We start from the raw sequence: 18,626 nt of genomic DNA on the forward strand, positions 1-18,626 counted from the left end.
GTCCTCTTTGAGTAGCTCTAGGAGGGGTTTGTGGCCTGTTACTTTTATAAATGTATGTATGTAAAGGTGGAACTTGTTTATACCAAAGATAACTGTCATACCTTTCTTCTCTCGCTGGGCATATTTCTACTCTGCATTAGCCAAAGAGTGGGAAGCATACGCTATTATGTATTCCATTCCATTGATCCATCTGTGTGCCAACACTACCCCGATACCATATGGGGAGCATCACATGCCAGCATTGACTCTAGCTGGTTCCTCCCTTCCCTAAAGGCAACATCTTGGCTACCCAACTCTTTAAAAGGCTGCCAGTTTTTCAATAGTAAATGTGACGGTGCCAGGATAAGAGGTCATGTATGAAATTTCCATAATAGTTCGCCAATCCAAGGGAAGACCTCAGCTCCAGTACAGACTTGGGAGCTGGGGCACCTTTATTTTTCAATGGGCACAACTCAGTCTTGTTGGCCCTGTAGCTTCGAACACACGTTTTTCCCTTCTAAGGTGTGCGCCAACTTTGGAGAAATGTCAAAGCACTATGTTCAAGTTCTCTAGGTGTTCCTATTGGTCTTTCCTGTGATTAGCACATCATGTGGATAAATGGCAACCTGAGGTAGACCTTGTAAAATGTTTTCCTCATCCGCTGAAAAATGGCACAGGCTGATGATACCCAAAATGGCAGTCTCGTAGGCTGGTACAAACCTTATGGGCATTAACTATAGTATACCTCTGGAAATCCTCATCTAATTGCAATTGCAGGTACACGTGGCTGGTGTTCAGCTTCGTGAAAAACAGACCCCCCGCTGGCTTTGCATATAGGCCCTCTCTGTGAGGGATTGGGTGTTTATTCAGCTGCAAGAAGTGGTTTACTGTTTATTTAAAATCCCCACAAGGTGAATCGACCTGTTAGGCTTCACAATTGGTAAGACTGGGGCTGCCCATTCCGCAAACTGGACTGATTTGATGATTTCTTCGCTTTCCAACCTTCTGATTTCTGCCTCTGCTTTTGCCCATTAGGCGGGCCTCACAGAATCATGGAATTGCTTCCTGGTCAACATGCAAGGTGGTTTTGTCTCTTTTGATAGCTCCTAGACCTTCCAGAAAAATGTCTTGGTATTTAATTAGTACTTCACTCATGCAGCCATTTTCTAATTGCAAAATGTTGAGCCAATCAGGGTTAATCTTTCTCAACCAACTTTACCCCATCAGGCTTGGTCCTGAGCCTTTTACTGCAATCAGTGGTAACTGAACCAGCTGCTTCTTATAAGAGACCAGAACGGAAGTTGTACGCTTAATCTGTACAACTTCCCCGGTATAGATTCTCAGTCTAGCCAAGGTCTTACGCAAACTTAAGATTTGGAGTCCAGAATGAATTTTGTTAAAGACTGGCTCTGCAATCACTAATACAGCTGCACCAGAATCAACCTCCATTAGAATTGGGTGACCATTTAACCAGACATTTACATTGATTGGTTCTGATTTGGATGTTGCTCAACAATTTAACTGTTCCAAGCCCAGATGTAGGTCGGCTTTCAAGGGTTTGCAGTCTCCTAGATACCAGTCTATGAGTTCCCTTAATCAACTCAGGTCTAGTGGGCTGTTTCCAGTCCACATGCTGGCAGAAAATGCAATGGCTTATCAGCCCAGATCCAGAGGAAAATGTTAACATTTTGTTCGCGGTTTGGCTTTGTTTTCGGGTTTTGCTGTGGGCTGATCTACAGTCCCTCTGTTCAGGGTATGTTCTGAGTGGGGCAATGCAATTGTCTTTACTCAAGAGGTGTCCCCCAAGCTCACTCAGCCTGGCGAGAGTGTCCACTTGCATTGGCATCCTCTGGAATTCATGTGCTCCACTTGCTACATTTTCTAATGACAAAGCCAATTGTCGTGCCTCTTGGAAGTCCAGGGCATCAGCTAGTAGCTGCTTCTGCACAGTTACATCATTAATTCCACAGACCAAACCAAAGTCACATGCCTCTGCCAGGCATCTTAACCTCAACAAGAATCCCGAAACAGATTTCCCTGGTTCTCAAACTGCCGTGTAAAACCAATAGCATCGCAGAACTATGGGAGGCTTGACGTCATAATATTCCTGATATAAATCCATCAACTCTTGACAGGTTTTCGTATCTGGTGCCTCAGGGAAAGTTAGGCTCCTAATACCTGAAAACAACAGCAGGGCACAAGCTTTCAGGAAAATGACCCATTGCTTTTCTTCTGCTCAATGTTATTTGCCTACATTCTTTCCATATACTGTGCCCAGTCTTCAACGGCAGGATCGAACAAGTCAAGGTGCCCAAATAATGGCACAATGCCAAAAATACATACCTCAACTCAAAACCAACTGTTGCAAAGAAATTTCTTCAAGACCATATTGTTTTCCTGTCGTTGTCACTGAAATAACTCCACAAAGGCTGGTATTCCTTCATTAAGTCACCCTTTAATTACATGTGGAAAGTCCTTGACACTGATGCAGCTCTGAATGGACCAAATGAGGGAGCTCATGTTCAATGAGGACCTTGTTACAATCACTACAGGAGTCGCACTGTAAACACTGTGACCAACAGTCGTCATAAATTTTGGTAATCAGTCATTATTTGAAATCATAGAAAGGGAAAACTGAACATTGCTGGGCTTCCACTTTACACTAAGGCCATCAAAGCAACAACAACTTACATTTTCTACAGATTCCTTAGTGTAATAAATATGGCATTTTGCAGGAGCAGTCCAAATGAAAACAGAACCCTGAGCCACATAAAGAGATATTACATTAGATGACCAAAGGCTTGATCAAAGAAGTATATTTCAAGGAATGTTTTAAGGAAGGAAAGGTTAGGTGGAAATGTGAAATGGAAGAATTTAGAGTTTCAGGACCAAGGTAATTTAGGCACAGCCACCAGTGGTGGGGCAATTAAATCGGGGATGCACAAAGGGCTAGAACTGAAGGAGTAAAGACATCATGAGGAATTGCAGCAGATAGGAGAGTAGAAAGATGGACAGGTTAGGACAGGTCAGGGAGGCAGGACATGGGACAAGGCTAGGGTTGGAGGGATTTTGAAGCTGGTGAATTCAACATTCAGGTCTTTGGGCTGTAAGCTCCCAAGACAAAATTTCAGGCTTTGTTCCTCCAGTTTACATGTGACCTCACTCGGGCAGTGGAGGAGGCCAAAGGACATATTGCCAGGGGAGTGGGAAGGGGAATTAAAATGGATGGCAACCAGAAGGTCTGGTTCGTTGGTGTCTGCATGGACCTATAGCTGCCTATGCAATTTAATACAATCATGGCTCATTTTGGACTCGACTGTCCTGACTGCTCCCCACATCCCTTCAGTCACTGAGAGAGCAAACATCTATCTCTTGAATATAATATAGAGATGCCACAGGCCCAGAGGGCTGTTCTCCCATTACAGAGAGATGACTGGTGGTGAGTTTAGCCTGAGGGTCATCACACCTTAGTTAAGACTGGAAAGATAGGACCTCTGCCAGAGCAGGAATTGAACCCATGTTTTTACATTGTAAACCAGCCAACTGAGCAAACCAACCCTCCACTGTTTATATATGCAATGACAGAGCATCCACAAACCACTAGGGTGGAAATTCCGAAGATTTACAATCTTTTGAGTGCACTCATTTCTTCTCACTTCCAGATTATGACTGGTCCCTTATTCTGAAAATGTGCCCATATGATTTAGATTCCCTGGTCAGAATAAAGAACTCCCCACAGTCTACACAATCAAACCTCTTCAAAATCTTATACTTTTTAATAAGGTCACTTCTCATTCTTCCAAACTCCGAAGAATATAGATGCAATTTACTCAGCTTCTCTCATAGGACAGCCCTGTCATTCCAAATTAGTGAACCTTTGCTGCCCTGTCCCGAATGGAAGACGACAAGATGAGCTTAGAAATGGCATGGTGGGCGATTGGACAGGAGCTAAGGAAAGAGGTGAGTTCAGAACAAGGGCAGAGAAAAGGCTTACAGGAGGCTTGGCAAGTTGGGAGGGTGGAAACAGCAAAGGCTGCTGAGCAGTTAGCCTCAAACAGGCCTAACCACCCAAAGCAGACCCTACCCTGCCTCCTGATTACAAACATCCCTTCCATCTCTTGCCACGGGTTGCCCCAGTTACCTCACAAACTGGCGTCCAATGTCAGTTCTTGCGGCCAGGCAATTCTCCCAAACAGGGACAACATCCATGGCCTCAGTCACTTAATTCCTCGTTGACCATCAAATACAATCATGGCTTCCAGACCTGGCCGAGTCTGGCTCACCCTTGAATGTTCAGCCAGTGGGTAGGACCAGTGCCTCTGCAGAAAAGATATGGCCACCAGTTTAATTCCTGTAATGGTAGCTATGGAAACTACTACATATATTTGAGTGTAGCTGATCTCTACAAAAATCAACTTCTGATTTTTTAGCTAAATACCCTTAAATATTTCGTATCCCACAGTTTAGGGCAAAGGAGCTATGTATTTAGAACGGCATGACCCTTCCCTTTCCTCTCCTTACCCTGACCCATGGACAGCACTGAAACTGCAGGCCCAGTCAATGCCACCTGCTGCCACGTCTGGGTTAGAAGTGGTTCCCTGCTAAAAACAGGGAAAGAGAGACGGCCAAGAAATGGCTGCAGTGGGTGCCGCTCCCTCCCTATTATATTATGGGATCTTTTGAAAGCCCTATTAGGCAGGACTTGGGGGGTGTGTTCTAATTGAAAGTATGCCCATTGAAAACACTGCCTGTGTAAAAATTGACCCTTTAATATTTTGCTTAAAAAATTGAGATTCAGAAATTGGATTTTTGTACAAGTGAATACAGGAAGCTCAATTTTAAACTTTGAATTAAATGCTAGTTGTAGTGACTGTGATAGTATTGTATGTTCATAAAAATCCACCTGGTTGCCTATTTTACTAACAGAAGGAAATCTTTCATTCTTACTCATTCTGACCTCTAAGTGACACTAGACTCACTGCAACGTGAAAGAGTTTTAACTTCCCCCTTAAATAGACTATTTGACCAACTAAATCAAACCACTGTGGAAAGGTGGAGTGAGAGTAAAACTGTGGAGCTGGATGAACACAGTGGGCCAAGCAGCATCTTAGGAGCAGGAAAGCTGATGTTTCGGGCCCAGACCCTTCCGGGCCCGAAACATCAGCTTTCCAGCTCCTGAGATGCTGTTTGCCTGCTGTGTTCATTCAGCTTCACACCTTGCTATCTTGGATTCTCCAGCATCTGCAGTTCCTATTATCTCTGAGAGCAAAACTGGATGGACTGGCTGGCAAAGGTAAAGTCACCAGAGTCTTACTAGGCCATGGGGGCTCTCTTAAAAGAGGGAGAGAAGACTGATGATTTAACCTAAGGTTCACCATGTTCCAGCAAGGAGAAATGTTGAGAAGGAGAATCTATCATGCTAACTTCGGATAGGTGTAGGAACTGAACCCACACTGTTATCTTCAGTGTCTATTAGAAACCATCCTGTCCAGCTAGCTGAGCTAAACCACCCCCTTTCCAGCTAGCACCAGCACAGGCAATGTTGGAGATACAGCCTGCCCTGTTAAGCCCACAAAGGCTTCTTCACCAACTTGTTGGGACTTGTGCCAAAATTGGAACTGCTCCAACAGATGAGCCAAGCAATAAGCTGGTATTTTCATGATTCATTCTTTATGGCCAATATCCCAGGCTAATCCATATGGGATTAATAGCAGGTTTTCATTTCAATTATGCCTGAATTTCCCCACTAGTAATATCCTGGGAGTTACAACTGACTAGTAACCTAACTAGTTCAGCCATAGGTCAAGAGACTAAGTCACTAGTAGTGAGTAGCTCATCTCCTGAAATCTTAAATTCTATCCGACACCTACAAGGCATAAGTCAGGAGTGTAATGGATACTCTACATTAGCCTAGATCAATACAGCTTCAACAAATGCCAGAAGCCTGACATCATCCAGGACAAAGCAGTCTGTTTGATCATTGGTCCTATCACCACCTTATGCAGTAATTTCTTCCTCTAGCATCACACTGTGTGCGCAGTGTGTACTACCCACAAGATGCACTGCAGGAAATCACCAAGACTCCATCAGCTGCACCTTCCAAGTCTGTGATCTGTATCACATAAAAGGACTACATCAGAAAGTGCGTGGGAACAGCATTACTGACAAGTTAGCCTCCAAGTTATTATGGCTATATCCCAAGAGTAAACTAAAAATTATAAAAAAACCAAGAACCATGACATCAATATCGCGCTCACCCTGCTGTTCCTCCATATCCTTCTGATACTGGTTTTCTAATCAAACAAACAGCCAGCTTTTGAAGCTACACTAGTTGTTAGGCAGGAGTTCTATACAAAAAAAATTTAAAAGGCACCCTACTGTTATGAATTGTATGATAGGTTCACAAGGTCAATTCCCGGAATGGCAGGACTATCAGGTTCACAAGGTCAATTCCCGGAATGGCTGCACTATCAAGGTTCACGAGGCCAATTCCCGGAATGGCGGGACTATCAAGGTTCACGAGGTCAATTCCTGGAATGGCAGGACTATCATATGTTGAAGGATTGGAGCGACTGGGCTTGTATACACTTGTGTTTAGAAGGATGAGAGGGGATCTGATTGAGGCGTATAAGATTATTAAGGGATTGGACACTCTGGAGGCAGGAAGCATGTTTCTGCTGATGGGTGAGTCCAGAACCACAGGACACAGTTTAAAAATAAGGGGTAGGCCATTTAGAAAAGAGTTGAGGAAAAACTTCTTCACCCAGAGAGTGGTGGGTATATGGAATGCTCTGCCCCAGAAGGTAGTGCTGGCTCGAAGGGCTGAATGGCCTACTCCAGCACCTATTATCTATTGTCTTTTGCCTATATTCATAACATCTGAACTTCTAGGTCTCCCATCTATGATCTCTCCTTCCCCGGACCAAATGCTCCTCAGTGATAATTTGTTACCCACCTCTTTGAAAAAAGATTTGGTGCCTGACTGGAGCACATATTGTCTGTGATGTCAGTTAGAACAGTAACCAGCTTTTGTTATACTGAACACATGCAAAGCCATCGATAAGCCAACATCTCAGTGCAGCTGCAGAGTCAGATAATTAGGAAGTTTCCCAGTAATAACATGGTATATCATAAAATCAGTTGAAATGAATACTGCATTAGATATGGCTTTGTACATTCCCAAATGTGACCTTAATCACTGAGCTTTCTCAAGCTTTAATTTTTCTACATCCTATCGATTTCTCCACTTCTTTTGTCAGGATATCTTTGGTATGGTTACCAAGCATTAACATCAACTGCTGAAAAATCATGCACCACTTTGCATGTTTTGATAATTGTAAAGCAATCTATCATAGACCTCCTACAGCATGGAAGTAGGTCATTCAGTCCATCAAGTCTACAATAACCCTCTAAAGAGCCTTCCACCCAGAACTACCCTAACCCATGGCTAATCTACCTAACCTGCACATCCCTGGACACTATGTCTTAGTGTACAGGGGACACAAGTTTACAGATGATACAAAACTCAGAAGCATTATCAACTGTAAGGAGGACAATGTAGACATTTAAATGGACTTTGACAATTTGGTGGAGTGGGTGAATAGGTGGCAGGTAAACTTCATAACAGAGTATATGAAATTATACATATAAGGCATTAGTTAGACATCAGCTAGAGTATTGTGCACAGTTCCTAAGGTCTAGCCATACTGACTCTGTCTTTGAATCCCCGGGACATTCTCTTTCTGTAGCACTACACTTTTCTCCATAACCAATACTTCCGCTCACCATTTTGTTTCCTTTCCTGTTTTCTATGAATGCCATGTAACAAGGAATTTTTAACATCCACTCCTGCACTTCATCGAGTCATGTTTCTGTTATTGTTGCAACATCATAATTCCACATGGAAATTTGTGCCTGCATTTTGCCAAACTTATTTATGAGACTCTATAGATTCACTATAGTCAGTGCAGCTCCAAAATAGAATCTATTTCTTTCTTTTTCACAACTCCACGTATTAACTTAATATTTCCTATTATATCGATCTCTGAGGGCTGTAGATCATGGCAGTACTTTTTACTATCACTCCACCTTCACAGTACTAGCATAGTACTCCATGTTTTATACATGCTAGCAGACATCCTGTTGTATTACTCATAATAAGTCAATTGGGTGGCAGAATGTAAACATCATAGGGACTTATAACAGGGACCTCATTGACAAGAATATACATTTGGAAAGTGATAGCTGAAAAGGAGGAAGGCAAATTGTATTGAGAAGAATTTTGTACACCAGTATGTTTCTGGTCCAGCAAAAAAGAGGCACCTTAATCTTGGGAATGAGGATGATCCAAGTAGAGCAAGTTACAGTGGGGGAGCATTTTGGGTAGTGATCATCGTACAGTACGGTTGGGGATGGTGGTGGGAAAGGACAAAGGTAAATCCAGAATAAGACTAATTAAATGGGGGGACAGCTTACTCCAATGGAGCAAGAGCACAGCTGGCTAAATGGACAGGATCCAAAGGTTGTTGGAAAAAGAGTAGAAAATGCGGACTGCGAAAAAAGACTAGCAGCGAACACAAAAGGAACTCCTGAAGTCTTCTATAGGCATATGAACAGTACAAAGCTGGTAAACGGCCATTCAGTGACAAAAAAAAAGGATTTACACAAGGGGATAAGAGCATGATGGAGATGTTAAATGATTACCTTGCATCTGTCTTCGTGAGAGAAGGAGATGCTACCCAGACAGTGATGTCAGAGGAGGAAACACAGTCACGAGAGGGATTTAAAATTAATAGAGTATTGGACAAGCTGTCAGTGTTTAACTTGATTAGTGAGTGGGACCAGACATGATGCATCCAAAAAAGGAAGTGAGTGGAAATTGCAGAAGCAATAGTTGGTTGCTTTTAATCTTCCATAGACTCTGGGTGGTGCCAAAGGACTGGAAACATACAATGTTAACATCCTCACTTTAAAAAAAATTGTAAGAATAAGCCCAGTAATTACAGACCACATAGTTTAACTTCACAGGTGGGGGGCACTTCTTGAAACAATTATTCTGATAACATTAATAGTCAAAATGGAAAAATATGGTTAATTAAGAAATGCCAGCATGGAATTCTTAGGAGAAAATTGTGTTTAGCTAATTTGCTGGAGTATTTTGAAGAGGTACCAAAGAGACAAAACGCAGGAAGGTTGTTGATATGCTAGTTGTGGATTTCCAAAAGACATTTGATACATTGCCACACAACAGGCATTTTGGAAAATTGTTGGTCATGGAGTAAAGGAACTACATAGATATGAAATTGGCTGAAGGATATGAAAGAGACAGTAATGTTTAATAAACATCAGTCAACCTGGAGGTAGGTTTGTAGTGGAATTCCTTGGCAGAGATGTCACTTGCTTTCCCTGATATAAATTAATGGTCGAGATTTTGGTGTGCAGGGGACACAAGTGTACAGATGATACAAAACTCAGAGGCATTGTCAACTGTGAGAGAGACAATACATATGTTTAAAAGGACATTGACACATTAGTGGAGACAGTGAATAGGTGGCAGATGAATTTCATTACGGCGTGTATGAAGTAATACATCTAAGGCATTAGTTAGACCTCAGATGGGTTATTGTGCATAGTTCCAGGTGTGACATTTTAGTAAAAATATGCATGCATTAGAGAGTATGCAGAAGAGGTTTACAAGAATGGATCCAGGGATAAGATATTTCAGTCATAATAGATGGGAGAGGTTGGAACTCTTTTCCTTGAAGGAGAGCCGGTGAAGAGAAGATTTGATAGAAGTTTTCAAAATTATGAGGGCCTGCAAAGTGTGGATCAGGAGAAACTATTCCCACTCACAGAAGAATTGAGATTGAGAGGGCACAGGTGTAAGGTAATTTGCAAAAGAAGCAAATATGACTTGTGTAAAATTGCCTGGGATTAAGGTGAAGATAGGTTCAACTGAAGCATGCAAGCGTATATTAAGTGGTTATTTAAAAGAAAACAATACTCAGAGTAGTGTGGAAAGGCAGCAGGATGGCACGGAGTCATGATGCTCCTTCAGACACAACAAGTTCAATGGTTTCCTTTTGCATCACAACAAGAATGTGTGAACCTGTATCCTATCTTACTATCGCCCAAGGAAGAAGGCAATCCTGGAAATCAGTGCTTCCCAGAAATGATAAGGAGCATGCAGCATGCATGACAGCAAACTAATTGCATTTGGATCCAAAGAACTATTGCAAGCACAATCCAATTATTTCAGTGTAGCATGTGAAACACTTGCTCTAGTATTCAGCATCACAAGATTCGATACATGCCTGTTTAGTAGGCAGATCACATGGAAACTAGACACAAGTCACTGGAAATGACTTCGCACAAACCACTGACAAGTGCATGCCCATAGCACACAAATTCTAGTAAAAGTACAGGGACATGACTTTGACGCCTGCTACAGAACTGGTAGAGATTGTTGTTTGGCAGGCAAGTTAGAACAACCTAGCCAAGTCATCACCTTACCACATTCCCAGAAATACAGGGCAGGCATCAAAAAATAAGACAGAATGAAGCTGGGAGTGCATGACCGAAACACAGTTCTGCCTAATCTTTGTATAAGGTAGGTCATAACCGTAGAGGTACACAACCCATCAATGTCAGAGTTACACATCCCACACAGGGAACATGGGGTTATCCAAAGTGTGCATTCTGCAAACTCAGAACAACAATGGAGCAAATTGAAACGAAATGAAAACTAACTCAGTGAATTGTACAACACTCCATTTCTGCATAAAACACACAAAAGCACTTAGATAATGAAGTTGAGAAAGATCACGATGACAACAATCAACATGTTGATACCATGCAAAATTCCTACATAGCTACAACATGAGCACACCAAACTGTGCAGTTTAAATCTCTGGAAGGTTATACAATCACAAGGTCCAGAAGGATTGTGAAACTGACTCCTTACTCTCTAAATGTTTCAATTATTATTTCTGTGTAAATAGTTTTGCAACTACTCCAATGTACACATTCTCATTCTTAGTTTGATCTTAGTGAAAAAAAGAGCTGGTAATGTTATTGATTTCAGAGATGCATTGCTTTAAGGGCTGGATATGTGAATGAGTCAAGGAGCAAGATGAAACCACATGACCAAGTACTGTGTACGTTGCAGCAGAAGCAAGATGGAAGAGGATGCATACACAGTTATCTGTAACTGCAACTTGTACTCTGAGCTGATAAACATACTTAAATGAAATTTTCAAGTGAACAATCCATGATCCTTAATTTGTCACTCACTGATAACACAAAAAATACAACAAATAGAGTACTATTTCTTGAATGTACCATAATTAGTTCACTGTGCTGAAATGTAAGTGCTTGTGGTTATATAGCTATTCTACTGACCAGATCTTAGAACACGATAAAACGATCAAGTTACATGCAATTATCACAGCAAGCAACCTGAATAGATATAGAGAGAATACTCACTTGATTTATCTTCCTTTATTGAGTAATCTTGAATGTTAGGGATTCCACCAAGTCCAGGAAAATTCACTGAAAGTACCATGTTTGAAAGGGTGCAATCTTTTCTCACCATGAATCTCTGGAAACAGGAATGAATTAGTCTAAATCGTCATGATTAAGTTCTAGGAAATAAGAAGGTACAGACAGAATGGTCACCCTGTACTCAAATCAAGTTTAACTGGTTAAAACAATCCCCAGAAACCTAACTATTGGAGAACAGTGGACGTCTCTATCCATTCCATGTTTTTACTGATGCATAGTATCAATGGTCTTCACTCCAAGATGCTGAGATGTACAGCACAATTATGAAAAAAATAATTTCCATCTGTCAAGTGCTCAGTTGTCTGTGCATGCGTGGTTCCATTTGAAAGAGCTCTGCATCACTGGTCTAGAAATGGAGCATGACAATCACAGCTAACACCTATTTTCCTGTAAACTGAAATAAATCACTCAATGTTGCTTTTCAAGATGAACGTTGAGGAAAAAACAAAGTGGGGAGTGCAACCTGGTCTATTTAAACTAAACGGAGAATTCAACAAGTGGAAAAGGGTCATTATTTTGTCTCCATTTGTATAACACCAAGTAGTATATAAATTTGTGCATCCTGTTGATTTTAATGATTTTAGTGTCTAGCCGATCACAAAGTTGATTGCTTGGATGAGTGCATGGGGGGGGTGCCGAAGTTGTGACTGATTCATAGCACTTGAAGGATAGACATGTTGACACTGCACAGTTGTGCAAGAACCGAATCCGAGCTGGGAAACATTGAAAAATACTACAACACAGGAGAAGAACAGGTTTCAAACATTTTGGACGCTACACTGAATGAGTTGGTAGGGAGGGAACAAAGGGAGAGAAATACTGGTATTCATCAGAAGCCATACAGTCAAAGGTTACTGGGGGTAGGCAGGTAAGTGCAGTTGAGGCTACAATTAGATCAGCCATTACTTGCTGTAATCCCAGCAGACTGGTGGGGCTAAATGGCCTACTCCTGCTCCTCATCTGTAACTCAATCAAAATCATCAAAATGTATCCTACATCATTATCTCTACGTATTTCCTCATCACCGATATTAGGCTAATTGTGTGATATTTCAATTCTAGGTCCAGCTACCCCTTTTTCGAACAGGGGTTTCTAATCCTCCATATCTGATGATGCCAGCCCCATGCCCTCTGAGAGGATTGTGGCCAAAGGCTGTCCAGAGGCCTCCTTACTACTTCTGGGGATCCAGGGTCTGGATTCAAGTGACCATTCTACTTTGAGTACTGTCAACCTTTCAAGTACCATGTCAGTGATTAGCCTACATTAAAGCATCCTCTTCTCTAGAGGATTACATGTTTAGTACCTCAGCCATGCCTGCATAAAAAGAAATTTCTTCAGTCCCTAAGCAGGCACACCCTTTCTTTGACTTCCTATTCACTATTTATATTTCTTAAAGACTTCTGTGTTTCCTTTTATAATACCACTATTTTCATAATCTCTTTGGCCTCTGACTCCATATGTTTAGATGTCCTATGCATTCTTTCTCCAATCATCTTGGGCCTCTCCTAATAGGAATTTACTTGTTTTTTTCTCTGCCCCATTTTAACATCTAACTTTTGTCATTTGGCTGCATTAACTTTGGAAGTGTTTTCTTCCCATTGGAGTATATTTACTCTATTCATAGGGTCTCCTGTTTGAAGGTATTTCAATATTCAGTTGCTGCTTGTCTACCAAATTCAGGACTAAGAGTTAAATTCTATGATAGACTGCATTCAAAGTAATGCAGACAGGAGGCAAACTTCCTGCTGCCTGCCAATTATGTAGGTGATGCTGGAGAATGGTGCCATGTCTCAGCAGGAGGTTCAAATTTGATCTAGCACCACTTAAACCTAGCCTCTGCACCAGCATCAGACTGCAACTTTTGAAAATGTAGCATAGCTTAGCTGTAGTGGGAATCAGAAATCATGAAAGAGGGGCTGGAGGAAACGAAGTGCCTTCAGAAATAGTTCAACAAGTCAGCAAGTCTGTGCCTTTGTTTTCCAAGGCAGTGCCAGAAATGCACTAAGAAGGCAGCAGGAGCAGGTAACCATCATTGTCAATGCCAACTGTTGAACATCAAGGAACTGGAGTAAGTAGCACTTGTTTAATAACCTTGTTGGAGTTGTCTAGTTCAGTCTACAACTGTATCACTAGTCTGATGCAATACTCTATTCAATGCACTCTGTTCACCAGTTTATCAAAAACCTTGATCAAACACAACTCATACCTCAGTCATATTCTCAACTCACTATTACTAATTTAACATGACATTCTCACAGCTATTCCGTCATGGAACGCACATCACTAAACCACATTGCACAGAACTCCCTGACACACTTCCCTTTCTCATGCAGGACAAATTGAAGGCAGTGGAATTTAACTAAAAGAGGAAAGGCACTATTGCATGTCTCTGCCTCAGTGGAGGAAACAATGCTGGGAATCATTAGGATCCCTACAATGTGGAAGCAGGCCATTTGGTCCATCGAGTCCACACCAGCCCTCCAAAGAGCATTCAACCCAGACCCAGCCCCCTACTCTATCCCTGTAACCATGCATTTCCCATGGTTAATCCAATTAGCCTGCATATCACTGGACACTATGGGAAATTTAGCATGGCCAATCCACCTAACCTGCACTGTGGACTGTGGGAGGAAACTGGAGCACCCAGAAACCCACACAGACAGAGGGAGGATGTGCAAACACCACACAGTCAATAAAGTTTCGAATTGAACCAGGGTCACTGGTGCTGTAAGATAGCAGTGCTAACCACTGAGCCAACATGCCACCCATTGGTGCGCCTGTAACTGAGGCAGAGGCTGTCAAAAGCAGTGGAGAGTTCCTATCTGATTCACCCTCTTTATTCCCATTCTCTGCCTCTGGTCACCATATCTGTTAGCTGCAAGCTGTCGGTGGTGTATGTGTAGACTGCTTACTTTTTTCTGCCTTATCACAGATCTCATCACAGTCTGACCCTGTGCCTTCCATTCTGATTGGAAGAACTGTAACCATGTCAGGCAGTGGGAGGGAGGTGTGAAGCCTAAGAGGAGCAGTGAGTTTATGATGATGAAGCACATTTAGTCTCACACCGACAGCTATCAGCTCAGACACTGGCACTTTCTGTTGTTTGCAGAGGAACAGACTGGGATTTTGTGAGTCACGGTTCTTGAGTGGGTTGCAGCCAGGATGTGAGAAGGAGTTATTTAAGTATCAGTCCCCTCAGATGGTGAGTTCACCTGCTGCAGAGACTTTGATGGAGAAGTCTGAGAACAAAAGTCCGACAGGTCATTGTCATGGAAAATGGAGGACTCGGGCATTAATTTGGAACAGAGTTTGGTGCAGAGTTTGGATAGTGTCCTTCATCCAGCAAGGAAGCGGTGGTTACTGCCATGCGAACGTACACAGAACCCGATCATGATTCAGTGACTCACTGTGTCTTTCAGCTGTTTGTTCTCCTGCCTCTGAGTCAGAAGGTTCCACTCACAGAGCAAAAAAAAACTGAGGCTGACATTTCACTGCTGCACTGAGGGAGCGCTGCTTGGTCAGCAGGATTGTCTTTTGGATGAGACTCCAGCTGCCTGCTGCGGAAGATGTGAAGTATTCCATGGCACTTTTTCAAAGAAAGACAGACAAGATGTCCCTATCTTGTCAATGGCCAATATTTATCTCTCAATCAACATCTCAACAAGCCATTACCACATTGCTAGGTTTTGGAAACCTGCCTGCGTTGCATCAGTAATTACACTTGAGGGGGAAAGAAACCCATTCAATGTGAAGTATTTTCAGATATCTGATGGTCACTAAAGGTGCTACACAAATATAAGCTGGTCTTTTCTCATCATTATGTTTCAGCCTCCACTGCAGCACAAGCAGACACAATGCCTTATTGCCGCAATGAAAGCTCAGACTTCTACAATCTCACCTGAAAGCACTCAGACAGCTGTCATCCTGGCTACAAGTATCAAAGTTCCTACAGAACACTCATCCATGATGTATTCATGGCCCCTTTTGCCTTGTGTTTAAAACTGTGATTATCTTGCATGAACTAACTTTTCAGAGGTTGGCATCGCACCACCTGTCTACAATCTCCAAGGCAAAAATCAGGAGTGTGATGGAATACTCCCCAGTTGCCTGAATGAGGGCATGTCCAATACATTCAAGAAGCTTGACACCATCGAGGACAAAGTAGCCTGCTTGACTGGCACTACATCTACAAGCATTCACTCCATCCACCAATGATGCTCAGGAGCAGCAGTGTGTACTGTCTACAAAATGCACTGCAGAAATTCAACAAAGATCTTCAGATAGCACCTTCCAAACCCAGGGCCATTTCCATCTAGAAGGACAAGGGCAGCAAATATATGGGAAGACTACCCATTTTCAAGTTCCCCTCCAAGCCACTCACCATCCTGACTTGGATATATATCATTGTTCCTTCCCTGTTGCTGAGTCAAAATCCTGAAATTCCGTCTCTATTGGGTCAACCCACAGCAAGTGGACTGCAGCGTTTCAAGAAAGCAGCTCACCACCACCTTCTCAAGGGCAACTAGGGATGGGCAATAAATGCTAGCCAGCTAGCGACACCCACATCCCAAAAATGACTAAAAAAAACAATCACCCTTTATTTACAAATGCACAGCCTTTAACAATAGCACTGTCTTTCACTGAGTCAGGCATTCTGTGGGCCCAATATCCCTGACCCTCACCCTTTATGTCAGTCAGGGCTCCCTGATTGGACCAGATTGATAGCCCCAATCAGGGAACTCATATTCTATGAAGTCTAGCTGGCTGATCTCAATAGAATCACCATGTTGCTTACTATTGTAGGTGAGTAGATGACTTTTGTGTCCATGTGTGTGTGATACTGTAATCTTCAAGACTGTTTTTAAGAGGGGGAAGAGAGCAGTTGCACCCCACACCCCATTCCTAAAGGAAAGTAAGTTGAAAAGTCTGTTCGAGGGCCAGGGGTTTGAATCCCATTATAGCAGATAGTGACATTTTATTTCAACAAAAATCTGGAATAAAAGGCTAGCCTAATCATGATGACAGTCAATTTATGTAAAAACCTGTGCAGAGGTGTCTTGATCCTATGAACAAATTTAAAATAAAGCTTGCTACCAAGCTTAAATCTCAAATAATTACATCGCTCAAACTACAAATTCATTAAGATGGCATTTGGCACCTAACATGCTAGAGGACAGCATATGCAGCACAGATGCCATTTTCCTACCAAAATAGCACATGAATCATTAAAACTTCTGGCGCAATAAAGTGAAGGTTCTCCCACTGAAATTAATCTTTGGCCATTTAAGAATTTTAATGCTTTATTGTTCCTGTTCTTTTAGAATGGTATACAGTGATACAGCATGGGAACAGACCCATCAATCTAACCAGTTCATGCCAAACATAATTCCAAACCAAATTAGTCCCACCTGCCTGTGCTTGACCCATACTCCTCCAAACACTTCCTATTCATGTACTTATCCAAATGTCTTTTAAACATTGTAACTGTACCCAGATCTACCACTTCCTCTGTAAGTTCATTCTACACACAAACCATTCTCTGCGTAAAAACATTGCTCCTCAGGTCCTTTTTAAATCTTTCTCCTCTCACCTTGAAATCCCCCACACTAGGGAAAAGACACCCGCCATTCACTTTAACTCTACCTCTCAAGATTTCATAAACCTCCCTCAGGTCACCCCTCAACTTCACACATTCCAGTGAAACAAGTCCCAGCCTATCCAGTCTCTCTTTGTGCCACAAACCATGCACTGCCAGCAATATCCTGGTAAGAGATAATGGGAACTGCAGATGCTGGAGAATCCAAGATAACAAAGTGTGAAGCTGGATGAACACAGCAGGCCAAGCAGCATCTCAGGAGCACAAAAGCTGACATTTTGGGCCTAGACCCTTCATCAGAGAGCAAATCTTTTCTAAACCTTCTCTAGTTTAATAATATCTTTGATATTATCCTAGTTCCATAACTATTTTAAACCTAAGCCAAAAATAAATTTTAAAATTCCGATGGCTTATTATTGTAGTGTTTTAGATATCTTGGAAATGGCTCTGTCAGCCAAATTCAGTTTCTGTAGACTCTGACGGAAAACTGTGAAAGAATATCTGCTCCTGAGATGCTGCTTGGCCTGCTGTGTTCATCCAGCTTCACACTTTGTTATCTTGGATTCTCCAGCATCTGCAGTTCCCATTATCTCTGAAAGAATATCTGCTTCCTCTTTAAAACCATTCACAAGCATGGCAGTGTGCTCTAGAGATATCAGTACTCTTATGTTAATAGGAACAAGGTGATGTCTATTGCAGCAGTTACAGACTGTTATCTGAACAAAGGAATATTACATTCTATAGCAATTGACTTTGTCTGCTTATGTATATTTGATCTTGGGTAGGCATAATATCAGATTTATTTTGTTTTCGGAAAATTCATGAAGGTGTGTTTTCCTGTGTGTGAATGAGTGCACATGGCTTTTTAAAAATATCATTCATGGGATATAGGTATTGCTGGTTGGGTCAGCATTTATTGCCTATCCCTAGATATCCTTGAGAAGATGGTGGTGAGAGGCCTTCTTCAGCCACTGCAGGTATGTGGTGTAGGTAGGCCCACGTAGATAGTTTCATGACAATGAAAGAATGGCAATACATGTCTGCAAGGTTAGTGGCTTGCAGTGGAACTTGGATGTGGTGGCGTTCCCATGTACCAGCTGTCTTTGTCCTTCTAGACTGTAGAAATTATGCATTTGGAAGGTGCTGTCTAAGCAGCTTCAGTGGATTTCTGCAGTGCACTTTGAGATGGTGCACACTGTTGTACTCGGCATTGGTGGGGAGTGCATGTTTGTAGATACGATGTCAATCAAACAGGCTGCTTTGTCCTGATTCATGATGTAGATGGAACTGCACCCATCCAGGCAAGTGGATTGTATTCCATCACACTCCTGGCCTATGCCTCGTGGACAGGCTTTGGGGAGTCAGGAGGTGAGCTGTTTGCTGCCAGATTCTTAGCCTCTCACCCGCTCTTGTAGCCATTGTATTTATACAAGTCTGGTTCAATTTCTGGTCAATGGCAACTCGCATTGACAGTGGTGATTTAGCATGG

General features: G+C 42.2%; 1 protein-coding gene across 1 annotated transcript in view; it reads right to left on the reverse strand.

The window, feature by feature from the left end:
* Positions 1–18,626, reverse strand: part of rin3 (Ras and Rab interactor 3) — a 108,995-nt gene that overhangs the window by 74,616 nt on the left and 15,753 nt on the right. Inside the window, exon 3 of the mRNA XM_048538379.2 lies at positions 11,464–11,578. Within this exon, the coding sequence (XP_048394336.1) occupies positions 11,464–11,578 (115 nt within the window). The remainder of the gene's footprint in view (positions 1–11,463; positions 11,579–18,626) is intronic.

The sequence above is a fragment of the Stegostoma tigrinum genome, chromosome 10 (assembly GCF_030684315.1).
Source record: "Stegostoma tigrinum isolate sSteTig4 chromosome 10, sSteTig4.hap1, whole genome shotgun sequence".
Classification (NCBI taxonomy): Eukaryota; Metazoa; Chordata; class Chondrichthyes; order Orectolobiformes; family Stegostomatidae; genus Stegostoma; species Stegostoma tigrinum.